Here is a 12348-nt window from a genome sequence, read left to right on the forward strand (position 1 = left end):
CCACCTTATCTCGTCCTTTCAACATTCAGTAGGTTTCAATGAGATTCCCCGCATTCTTCTAAATTCCATTGAGTACAGGCCCAAGGCTGCCAAATACTCGTGTTAACCTCTTCATTCCCAGAATCATCCTTGTGAAATTACTCTGGACTCTTTTTAAAAAATGACAACACATTCTTTCTAAGATATGAGGTCCAAAACCGTAGATAATACTCCAACTGCGACCTGACCAGTGTCTCATAAAGACTTGGCATTATCTCCTTGCTTTTATATTCTATTCCCCTTGAAATAAATGCCAACATTGCATTTGCCTTCTTCACCTGTGAATTAACCTTCTGGGAGTCTTATACGAGGGCTCTGAATCTCATTGTACCTCTGATGTTTGAATTTTCTCCCCATTTAGATAATAGTCTGCACTTTTGTTCCCTTTACCCAAATGCATTAACATACATTTCTCAACACCGTATTCCATCTGCCACTTTTTTGCCCATTCTTCCAATTTCTGCAATTGCATTACTTCCTCAGCACTTAACTACCCCCACCTATCTTCGTATCATCTACAAACTTTGCCACAACGCCATCAATACCATTATCCAAATCATTAACAAACAATGTGAAAAGTTGTGGTCCCAATACTGACCCCTGAGGAACAACACTAGTCACTGGCAGTCAACCAGAAAAGGCCCCTTTATTCCCACTCGCTGCCTCCTGCTTGTCAGCCATTCCTCTATCCATGCCAGTATCTTTCCTGTAACACCATAGGATTTTATCTTGTTAAGCAGCCTCATGTGTGGCACCTTATCAAACCCCTTCTGAAAATAAAAGTAAATGACATCCACTGCCTCTCCTTTGTCCACTCTCCTCGTTATTTCCTCAAAGAACTCTAAAAAGGAGGTGGGAGGAGAAGGTGGCAGCGTGACGCAGCTCTCCGGTGAAATGATATCGTATCTGTTAAATAGGGGCCATGCACAATTCTGATTTGACGTGAAAGCACAGAGGAACATCTGGAGAAATTTCTGAAATGCCTGGTTTGCTGCTGTTGTTACTGTGCGATCGAGAATCTCCGGAGGGTAGGCCCCAAAATCCCCAGCTTTGCCTGCTGTTGGCGACCGAGGCTGAGGTTGAAGCACTTGGATAGAGATGGTGCTCGGTACTCGGTGTCGGAGGGCTGGTCAGAGCTCGACGTTTTCGGATGACTCAGAGTCGGACTGTGGTCGGGCATGGCAGGGAGAGTTTTCTTCCTTCTCCCGTCTGCGTGAGATGTGGGACTTTCGAGAGACTTTGAACTTTTTTACTGTGCCATGGCCTGTTCTTCATCAAGTTATGGTATTGTTGCACTGTTGTAACTATATGTTATAATTATATGGTTTTGTTAGTTTTTTCAGTCTTGGTCTGTCCTGTGTTTTTGTGCTATCACACCGGAGGAATATTGTATCATTTCTTAATACATGCATTACTAAATGACAATAAAAGAGGACTGCGTCTCCTCATAATCTAATCTAATAGATTTGTCAAGCAAGATTTCTTGTTACCAAAACCAAGCTGACTTTGACTTATTTTATCAGTAGTCTCCAAGTACCCCGAAACCTCATCCTTAATAATGGATTCCAACACTTTTCCAACCACTGGGGTTAGGCTAAATGGATTATAATTTCCTTTCTTTTGCTTTCCTCCCTTCTTAAAGAGTGGAGTGACATTTGCAATTTTCCAGTTCCCCAGAACCATGCCAGAATTAAGTGATTCTTGAAAGATCATAACCCCAATGCATCTGCTATCTCTTCCAGAACTACAGGATCTAGTCCATCTGGTCCAGGTGATTTATCCACCTTAAGACCTTTGAATTTGAAGCAATGGCACTCACTCCTGCTGCCTGACACTCAAGGACCTTTGGCATACAGTTAGTGTCTTCCACAGTGAACACCGATGCTGTTCATCTGCCATTTCTTTGTCCCCCATTACTAACTCACCAGCATCATTTTCCAGTGGTCCAATATCAACTCTCACCTCCCTTTTACTCTTTACATAAATCAAAAAAAAATTTAGTGTCCTGCTTTATATTATTGGCTAGTTTGCCCTCATATTTCATCTTTTCCCTTCTCAAGGGTTTTTTAGTTGCCTTTTGTTGGATTTTAAAAACTTCCCAATCATCCAGCTTCTCACTCACTTTTGCTACATTATATGCCCTTTCTTTGGCTTTTATACAGTCCTTAACTTCCCTTGTCAGCCACGGTTGCCTACCCTTGCCATTTGAGAAGAACTTCTTCTGTGGGATCCTGCGACTTGTGAACTATTCCCAGAAACTTCAGCCATCCCTGCTCTGCTGTCATCCCAAACAGTATCCCCCTGCAATTCACCTGGGCAAGCTCCTCTCTCATGCCTCTAATTCCTTTTATTCCCTTTAAATACTGATACATGTGACATGCTTTGCCCTTCAAATTGCATTATGAATTCAATCATATTATGATCACTGCCTCCTAAGAGTTCCTTTACCTTAAGGTCCCTAATAAAATCTGGATTATTATGCAATGCCCAATCTAAGATAGCCTCTCTCCAAGTAGGCTCAGACACAAGCTGGTCTAAAAAGCCTTCTCATAGGCATTCAACAAATTCTCTCTCTTGCGATCCGACACGAACCTGATCATCCCATATTGTAGTCCTCCATTACTATCGTGACATTACCCTTATTACATGCCCTTTCCAGCTCCCTTTGCAATCTTAACCCTATATCTTGGCTACTATTTGGAGGCCTATATATGATTCCTATCATGTTTTTTTCACCCTTGCAGTTTCTTAACTCCACCCACAAAGATTCAACACTCTCTGATGCTATGTCATCTCTTTCTAAAGACATAATTCCATCTCTTACCAACAGAGCCACACCACCAGCTATGCATTCCTGCCTGTCCCTTCGATACAAAGTATATCTTTTGATATTAAGCTCCCAACTATGACCTTCTTTCAGACACATCATCATACCGACCAGTCTCCAATTGCGCCAAAAGCTTGTCCACCTTATTCTGAATGCTACGCGCATTTAAATACAGCACCTTCAGTCCTGCATTCTTCGCCTTTTTGAATTTTGCCTCTGTGGTACAATTTAACTCTGTGCCCTGTGCATTTGTACCCAATCATTGACTTGTCCTTCCTTACCTTCGTATCACATGTATCATCTACTTGCAAATCTGCTGGCTCATCCTCAGCTCTATCATATTGGTTCCTATCCCCCTGCCATATTAGTTCAAACCACTCCCAATAGCTGTAGTAAATCTGCCTGCAAGGATATTGGCCCCCCTCAGATTCAAGTGCAACCCATCCCTTTTGTAAAGGTCACACCTGCCCCAGAAAAGGTCCCAGTGATCCAGAAATCTGAATCGCTGACCCCTGCTCCAATTCTTCAGCCACACATTTACTTGTGAGCTCACTCTATTCCTATCCTCATGTCGCTTGGCACAGGCAGCTATCCCGAAATTACTACCCTTGAGGCCCTGCTTCTTAGCTTCCTTCCTAACTCTTTGAATTCTGTTTTCAGGACCTCCTCCCTTTTTCTACCTATGCTGTTGGTACCAACATGTACCATGACTTCTGGCTGCTCACCCTCCCTTTTCAGAATATTGTGGACGCGTTAGGAAACATCATGCACCTTGGCACATGGGAGGCAAACTACCATCCGTGTTTCTTTATTGAGCCCACAGTATTGCCTACCTGTCCCCATGACTATAGACCCCTATTACTGCTGCCATCTTCTTCAGTTCCCTACCCTTCTGAGCCAGCACGGCCACTGTTGCTTCCCCCAGGTAAGTTCCTCCCCTCCCCAACAGTGCTCAAAATGGAGTAGTTATTGTTGAGGGGGACGGCCACAGGGGTGCTCTCCACTACCTGATGTTCTCCCTCCTCTCTTGACAGTCACCCATTTATCTGCATCCTGTTTACTTATTGGTTATTTGTGTTTTTGTATTTGCAGTTTGTCTTCTTTCGCACATATATGGATAGCTACTTTATTGATCCCAAAGGAAATTACAGTATTCATTGTCAGTGTTTGCGTGTTTTTCATTGATTTTGTTGTACTTCTTTGTCCTACCCTGAATGCCTGCAAGAAAATGAATCTCATTGTATATGCTGACATACACTTTGATAATAAATTTGCTTTGAACTTTAGCTTCCAGTGCAGAGTTCCCATGAATCCTTCCTCCACCATCATATTCTTCACCTTGAAACTTTCTGAAAATCTGCTGCTCCAGTTAACAAGCTGAAACATAAACATCCACTCTCTCTTCAGACCTGCATTTCCTGACTTTAATTCACACGTCAGCAACTGGATTACTTCGCTCACCACAGAAGTACCTACTGAATCACAATAAATTAATGCAAGGAAGTCCATCTCTTGCTAACTTGTAGCTATCTGCCCGCCAACTCCTTCTGAAGACATAACTCTGTGTGACAAAGGATGTGGTGGTATTGTGCACAAGAGGCAACTGTACTGAACAGAGTGATCCCAGTGTTTGCCACGTCTCAGCTCTTAAGAGTCCGAATGGTCTGGGTTCAAGTCCGGCTCCAGAGACTTAGCGACATAGTCCAAGCTCAATCACAGCGCAGAAATGAGTGTTGTACCACCATTGATGGTGGGGTGGAGATACATCTTTACCAAACGAGGTGCAAGGCGCTCCTTCCCTCTGCTAGACCGCTGGTCGCCCTTGGGCAAGGTGTGGCACCTGCTTATCCCCCCCCCCACCCCCGCCCGATCAGGGTCATGGGAGCAGGTGGTGGGTGGTCGAATGAGCGGCTGGTGCATATCACAAGTCCAGACCACTGACGCCAGGCAGACAACCTCTGAAGAGTATTGATAATGGCTGGGGTTACTTGTCATGTAAAGACACCAGTAGACGACAATGGCAATCCACTTCTGTGGAAATATCTGCCAAGAACAACCATGGTCATGAGTCCATGATTGCCCATGTCATACGACATGGCGCACAATGACGTTCTACAGCACAGGGCACAATGACGTTCTACAGCACGGCGCACGATGACGTTCTACAGCACGGCGCACGATGACGTTCTACAGCACGGCGCACGATGACGTTCTACAGCACGGCGCACGATGACGTTCTACAGCACGGCGCACGATGACGTTCTACAGCACGGCGCACGATGACGTTCTACAGCACGGCGCACGATGACGTTCTACAGCACGGCACACAATCAATGAGCCACTGCATGCGCTGTCCTTCAGGTCAGATGTTAAATGAGACTCTTGGCCAGTTGTGTATGAAACATTCCTGAGATCATTTCAGACTGGATTCTGTTGGAGCTCTGGCCCAATATTCATTGCAAACAAAATTTGGATATTGTCTTGGTGACAGTTATGGAGTTCACTGTGAACAAGCTGAGGGCGATTTTAAACACTAGAGTCCACAGATGCTAGAAATCTATAGTAACACACACACAAAATGTCAGACAATCCATAGATGCTCCTGTCCTGCTGAGTTCCACAACACTTTGTGTGGGTGTAATCTTCTTGCTTTCCCAACATGAAACGTATTACTATTTCACACACTAACTTAACCCCACCAGTAATCAGAGTGGCTGGAGATGATGCTTACCTCTATATCTTGTATAATTTGTGGGTACAGAGATCTGTAGAAGGAATCTGGAGGCAAAATGCCATCGGAAGGCTTGTTTTTGAACAAGTACTGGATCCTGTAAATAAACAAAGTCCTTAGCATTGGGGAAATCATGCCCAAACCGCCACATCTTCTTCCCCATTGCAGTGAGGGTGCTGCTGGCCTTCACATGCGAAGGTTTACTCTCAACGTCAGTTAGTCCTCAAACGGGAAACTTCGGCATCACCCTGGCCTTTTAAATGGGAGCAGAGTTTACGTCACAAAGCAGGCATACTTCTCTCTCTTCCAGACAAACCTCAACATTAATACGAGTGATGTGATGGGCACCAAACAGTCGCAAGGAGCATCAGACATAACAACAGAATTTGACCATTCAACCCATTGAGTCTGCTGCACCATTCCATCAAGACTCTTAACCTTATTCTCCTGCCTTCTCCCTGACTAATCAAGAACCTATCAACCTCCACTTTCAATATACACCATCACTTGGCCTCCAGTTGCATGTATCAATGGATTTCACAGCTTCACCACCCTCCAGCTAAAGGAAGTCCTGCTCACATCTGTTCCAAAGGGCTGACCTCTGGTTCCAGACTCCCCCACTATAGGAAACATCCTCTCCACCTCCACTCTGTCTAGGCCTTTCAATATTCGATAGGTTTCAGTGAGATCTCCCCCTCCATCATTCTTCTTAACTAAGCGAGTACAGGCCCAGAGCCATCAAAATGCTCCTCGTATGTTAACCCTTTCATTCCGGGATTGATGTTATGAATAGCCTTTGGACCCACTCCAATGCTGGCATATCCTTTCTTCGATAAGCCGCCCAAAATTGCTCACAATACTCCAAAATGGGGTCTGACCAGTGCATTATATAGCCTCAGCATCACATTCTTGCTTTTATATTTCTGTTCTCTTGAAATGGTTTCAAACATTGAATTAACTAATTTAAATTCTTGCACCAGTTATCTACCATTGGGTTCAAACACAGGAAAGGCTGTTGAACTCTTGGCATCAGAAACATGTAGAGACATGGAGACGGGGTATAAATCTCCAACAACTGGCACGGTAGCGTACCACTATGACAGAGCCAGCAACCTGGGGTCATTCCCCACCACTATAGGAGTTGGTATGTTCTCCCCGTGACCACGCGGGTTTCCTCTGGGTGCTCCGGTTTCTACCCACAGTCCAAAGTAGGTTAATTGGTCACGTGGGTGTGATGGGGAGGGGCAGGCTCCTGGCACTGGGTGTGTTAATGTGTTGTAAATCTAAAATTTAAAAATAAAATATTTTCCTCTGCCACTCGAGGCAGTTAATTAAAATGGGCAAATTGGATGAAAAGGCCCAATCTATGTTGGAACTCTATGAATCTAAAAGTTCCCAAACTCGGAGCGCGTTGGGCAGCTCTGAATACAGGTTAATCCAACAAACGATGCAGATAGCTATGTCAGAGTGAGTGAGGGACAGAGTTTTTAAAAATCTGTTATCCACACTTCCAACATTTCTTTCACTGGCTTCAAAGGTGGGAAAAGGTTTAACTGTGTGATGGAGTGCCAGTGGGGTATTCCAGTGAATGTGACTGTGTGACAAAGCATCAGTGGGGTATCAGAGTTAATGGGATTGTGTGACAGAGTGCCAGTGGGGGTATTCTTAGTGAACATGACTGTGTGACAGAGCGTCGGCAGAGTATTCCAGTGAATGTGACTGTGTGATGAAGTGCCAGTGGGTTATTCCAGTGAATGCGACTGTGTGATGGAATATCACTGGGATATTCCAGTGAACGTGACTGTGTGACGGAGCGTCAGCAGAGTATTCCAGTGAATGTGACAGTGTGATGAAGTGCCAGTGGGTTATTCCAGTGAATGCGACTGTGTGATGGAATATCACTGGGATATTCCAGTGAACGTGACCGTGTGACGGAGCGTCGGCAGAGTATTCCAGTGAATGTGACTGTGTGATGAAGTGCCAGTGGGTTATTCCAGTGAATGTGACTGTGTGATGAAGTGCCAGTGGGTTATTCCAGTGAATGTGACTGTGTGATGAAGTGCCAGTGGGTTATTCCAGTGAATGCGACTGTATGATGGAATATCACTGGGATATTCCAGTGAACGTGACCGTGTGACGGAGCGTCGGCAGAGTATTCCAGTGAATGTGACTGTGTGATGCAGTGCCAGCGGGGTATTCCAGTGAATGCGACTGTGTGATGGAATATCACTGGGATATTCCAGTGAATGTAAGTGTGTGATGGAACGCCGGCGAAGTATTCCAGTGAATGAGATGGCACAACACTGAGTGTGCGGTATCTGACCCAGTGACACGGTCTGCTCTATCTCAGGTTCACTGCTTAGCGCGAGGGGAGAACGTAACCTGCGACATGACCATGTGCCTTGACAGGTCAGGACCACCCTCTGGTGGTGGGACTGTGACAGATCCTTCGTCTGCAAGCAAGGCATTACAACATAAGAATAAGGTAATTCGGCCTATTAAATCTGCTCTGCCATACAATCATGGTTGATTCTCTTTTTTAACCCCATTCTCCCACCTTTTCCTGTAATCCTTAACCCTATTACTAATCAAGAACCTATCAATCTCTGCCTTAAATACACCGAATGACCTCACCCCCACAACTATCTGTGGCAATAGATCCATCACCCCCCCCCCACTGCTGACAAGATTCATCCTCAGCTCAATTCTAAAGGGATGTCCCTTTATTGTGAGGCCACAGCCCCAGAGACTAGTCTCTCATACCAATGGAAACGTCCTCTCCACATCAACTCTATACAGGCTTTCAGTATCTGGTAGGGTTTAATGAGATCTCCCCACTAACTCCACTACATACAGCTATCGAAATCTCGTCACACATTAAGCCATCCTTACCATCCCCTTCGCTCTGAAAGCCCCTTCCAGAGGGTATCTGTGCGCACCATCCTCTCCATCAACTTCTTCCAGAGCATCCCATCAGAGATGACTCGGTACCATTCCTTACACACGAGTTCCGCGGCGCACAGTGACCGAGCGTCCAGGAACGAGAGGATGTTCTCTGCAATGTGATCCAGGCCACGGGCTAGAGACACCAACCATACAATTACTGAGGGAAGGAATCTTAACCAGATATGCCTGTCTTCAGGTTTACAAAATTGTACGATAAATAGAAATAGAAACGCTGGTTAGCAAATCTGAGGATTGTGTAATAAAGAGGTCAGATTTGGCATGGAAAGTGTCTCAAAGACAGTTAGTAGAGGTTTGTGGGGAAAACTAGCTCTTCCAGAGTGGAGAACTCTACGGGGTGACACGGTAGTGTAGTGGCTAGCACAACGCTATTACAACGTCAACGTTCACCGATTGGGTTTCAATTCCCGCCACTGCCTGTCAGGAGTTTGTACCTTCTCAAGGTGATTGCGTGGGTTTCCTCCGGGTGCTCCGGTTTCCTCCCACAGTAGGGTTAGCTTTTGAGAGTTGCAGGCATGTTATGTTGGCACCGGGAGCATGGCGACACTTGCAGGCTGTCTGCGCTAACTAGATTTGATGCAAACGACTATTTTGATGCACATGTGCCAAATCAAGCAAATCTTTTTTTTTGAAACCACTGAGGTTTATAATTCTTCAAGGGTCAATTTTTAAAACCTCGGAAACCAGAGTTCAAGCCCAATATAAGTTGGTTACAAGTTGAGGAACTGGGTGACAACAGAAGGTTGTAACATCCCAATGTTTATCGGAATGACTATTTCTAGAACAAATAACTGTTTGTGCTCACACTGCTCTGCACCCCCTCCCTGGTCCAAACTCCCAGAAGGGATTTAAAAGACACAAGAGAAATAAAAGATTTTTAAAAAAAATGCTACTGTTTACTCAGTTTTTTTTCGAAACAATGACAATCTTGATGTTTTTATGTTGAATTCTCCCCTTTAAGTTTACCATTTTCCCCACTGACATATGCCATACTCTCTTCAACATCTCTGGCTCAAAACTAAACCTTCCTGGTTCGATGTCCAAACACGCAGCGGTAAGTCACACACTCAACAGCTTCAAGAGATCTGTGAGAACGTTTGACCTAAATTCAAATTAAAGAAAGAAAACGCTGGAAATGCCTTTGTACTCCAATGTGGTCAGTGACTTGAAATGTGAACTGGTCTTCTCTTTACAGATGTTGCCTTACTTACTAAGTACTTCCAAGTATTTGGCATCAGATTTTACTGTTACTGATTTGTCATGAAATTTGTTGTTCTGTGGGAGCAGTCCAGTGCAACACATTAAAATATTGCTACAAATTACAATAAAGACATAAAATAGATAAATAGTGAGGTAGTGTGCATGGTTCCATAGGCAGTTCAACAGAAGTTATTCCTAAGGTGTGCCTTCAGGTTCCTGTACCTCCTCTTTGATGGTAGTAATGAGAAGAGGGCATTTCTGGGTGATCAGTGCACTTCATGATGGATGTCAACTTCTTGAGTGACCACCTCGATGATGGGGAGGCGAGTGCCCACGAAGCAGTGGAGGCTACCTCAGGAAACATACCTAAGGTTGGATAGTAGGGGGGGATTTAAGGGTTATGGGGAAAAGGCAGGTAGGTGGAGATGAGTCCGTGGCCAGGTCAGCCATGATCTTATTGAATGGAGAAGCAGGCTCGACGGGCCAGATGGCTGACTCCTGCTCCGATTTCTTATGTTCTTACGGAGCTGGTGGAGTCTATAACCGTCTGCAGCCTTTTCTGATCCCGCACCTTGGAGCCTCCATATTAGATGGTGATGCAACTAGTCAGAATGGTCTCCACAGCACATCTGTAGAAACTTGCCTACAAAGCCATCAATTCCGTCATCCAAATCGTTGACATATAATATGAAACAAAGGAGTCCCAATACCAACCCATATGGAACACCAGTAGCCGTCGGTAGCCGACCAGAATAGGCCCCCTTTATTCACACTCTTTGCCTCCCGACAGTCAGCAAATCTTCTATCCATTCTAGTATCTGTCCTGTAATACCATGGGTTCTTATCTTGTCAAGAGCCTTCTGAAAATCCAAGTAAACAATACCTCCTTTGTCTATCCTGCATGTTATTTCCTCAAAGAGTTCCAACAGATCTGTCAGACAAGATTTCCCCTTAAGGAAACCATGCTTACTTTGGCCGATTTTGTCCTGCCTCCAAGTAATTGAAAACCTCATCCTTAATAATGGACTCCATCATCTTCTCAACCACTGAAGTCAAGCTAACTGGCCTATAATTTCCTTTATTCTGCCTCCCTCCCTTCTTAAAGAGTGGAGTGACATTTGCATTTTTCCAGTTCTCTGGAATAATCGCAGAATCTAGTGATTTTTGAAAGAAAACACTTGACTGACAGATGAAGTGAATGCCACCGCCTCTGCCTTTACCTGACACTGCTGTTCTGTCTAAGCCAGGGGCTCCCCAATTTTTTTTACGCCACGGACCCCTACCATAACCGAGGGGTCTGTGGACTCCAGGTTGGGAAGCCCCAGTCTATTCAGTGGAAGGTGTAGCCGTCAGGCTGAAGTGCTGGGGATGAGCCGTGTCCCTGTGAAGCAAAGTACACAGCAGTCTCTGATCGCTCTGAGACCTAAAAGGTCTTGACTTTTTATTTTCCCGCGATTGTATGTTAGCCAGAAGGATGATAGAGAAGGGGTAGCTGAGTGCCCTGCATTTCAGTTTTACTTGCTGTCCTGCCCAGCAGCCATGTTTCCGGAGACAATAGAGGTGTTCTCTAAGCTTCCAGCCGCTGCACTTGTTCCCTGGGTGGACTGCAGTCCAGAGGTTGCGATACCAGAGATCGATAGTATTATTAAATGACACTGTTGCTCACTGCAGTGTCTGTGACTGTGAATTTCAGCTGTCGTCATTCCGAACTGGAATACTTCATGATTCTTCTGGGAGCTGCACACAAGGAGTTTCCATTCTCCGGCGCCATAATTCTCAGCCTTCAGTTCTCGCTGCGTGTCTGCTCTCTCTTATTGGAAGATCCTTACTCCTTTCATGCAATTTATTTTCAGCATCGTCAAGCAATTCTTGGCCCTGAAGCAGCCCCAAGAGTGTTGTGTTACATGGTTCTGGAGACCTGCGATGGCAGATCATGTTCCGGGAAAGGCACTGGTAATTCTGTGCCGCAAGCCATCTTTAATTCCTTTCTGCAAGCTGGTATGAAGGCATTTATGTACAAATACTACTTGGAAACTAATCTAAACCTCAATGCTGACAATAGCTTAGTAGTTGTTGCTACACATAGCTAGACAGCGCAATCTATCTGGTGTCTCACATGCATTCACATTTCTTGTCTTCTGTGAGACAACCGCTGTTCCAGCACCCGGCCACTCTCCACCTTCTCTTCCACCCGAATCAGTAAGTATGGTGAGGAAGACTTTATAGAAATGTTTAAAATGATGGTAGACAACGATCAGGTGACGGCATTGGACTTTTCCCCAGTGTAGTGGAGCCCAAAACTAGGGTACGTATATTTCGGTAAGAGGGGAAAGATTTAAAAAGAACCTGAAGGCAACTTTTCCCATAGAATAAGGCAAGACTGCGGAACGAGCTGCAAGAGGCAGGTATAGTAGTATAATTTAAGAAGCATTTGAATAGGTACAGGGAGGGCAGGGCCAAGAGGGATATGGACTGAATGTAGGAAATTCAGATTCAGATTTATTTATTAGATGTACATGGAAACACAGTGAAAGGTGTCCTTTGCGTTAAGAACCAATGCACCCCAAAGATGTGCTGGGGGCAGCCC

The 12348-nt window shown here is 45.0% G+C and overlaps 1 protein-coding gene across 2 annotated transcripts in view; it reads right to left on the bottom strand.

Moving 5' to 3' along the window:
* LOC134351131 (F-box/WD repeat-containing protein 1A-like) overlaps positions 1-12348 on the bottom strand; it is a 47017-nt gene that overhangs the window by 18235 nt on the left and 16434 nt on the right. For both annotated transcript variants that reach the window (XM_063057235.1, XM_063057236.1), the window contains 2 exons: positions 8490-8676; positions 5598-5694 (listed from right to left, as the gene is read on the bottom strand). In XM_063057235.1, coding sequence (XP_062913305.1) covers positions 5598-5694; positions 8490-8676 — 284 coding nt within the window. The remainder of the gene's footprint in view (positions 1-5597; positions 5695-8489; positions 8677-12348) is intronic.

The sequence above is a fragment of the Mobula hypostoma genome, chromosome 8 (assembly GCF_963921235.1).
Source record: "Mobula hypostoma chromosome 8, sMobHyp1.1, whole genome shotgun sequence".
In the NCBI taxonomy this organism is placed as follows: Eukaryota; Metazoa; Chordata; class Chondrichthyes; order Myliobatiformes; family Myliobatidae; genus Mobula; species Mobula hypostoma.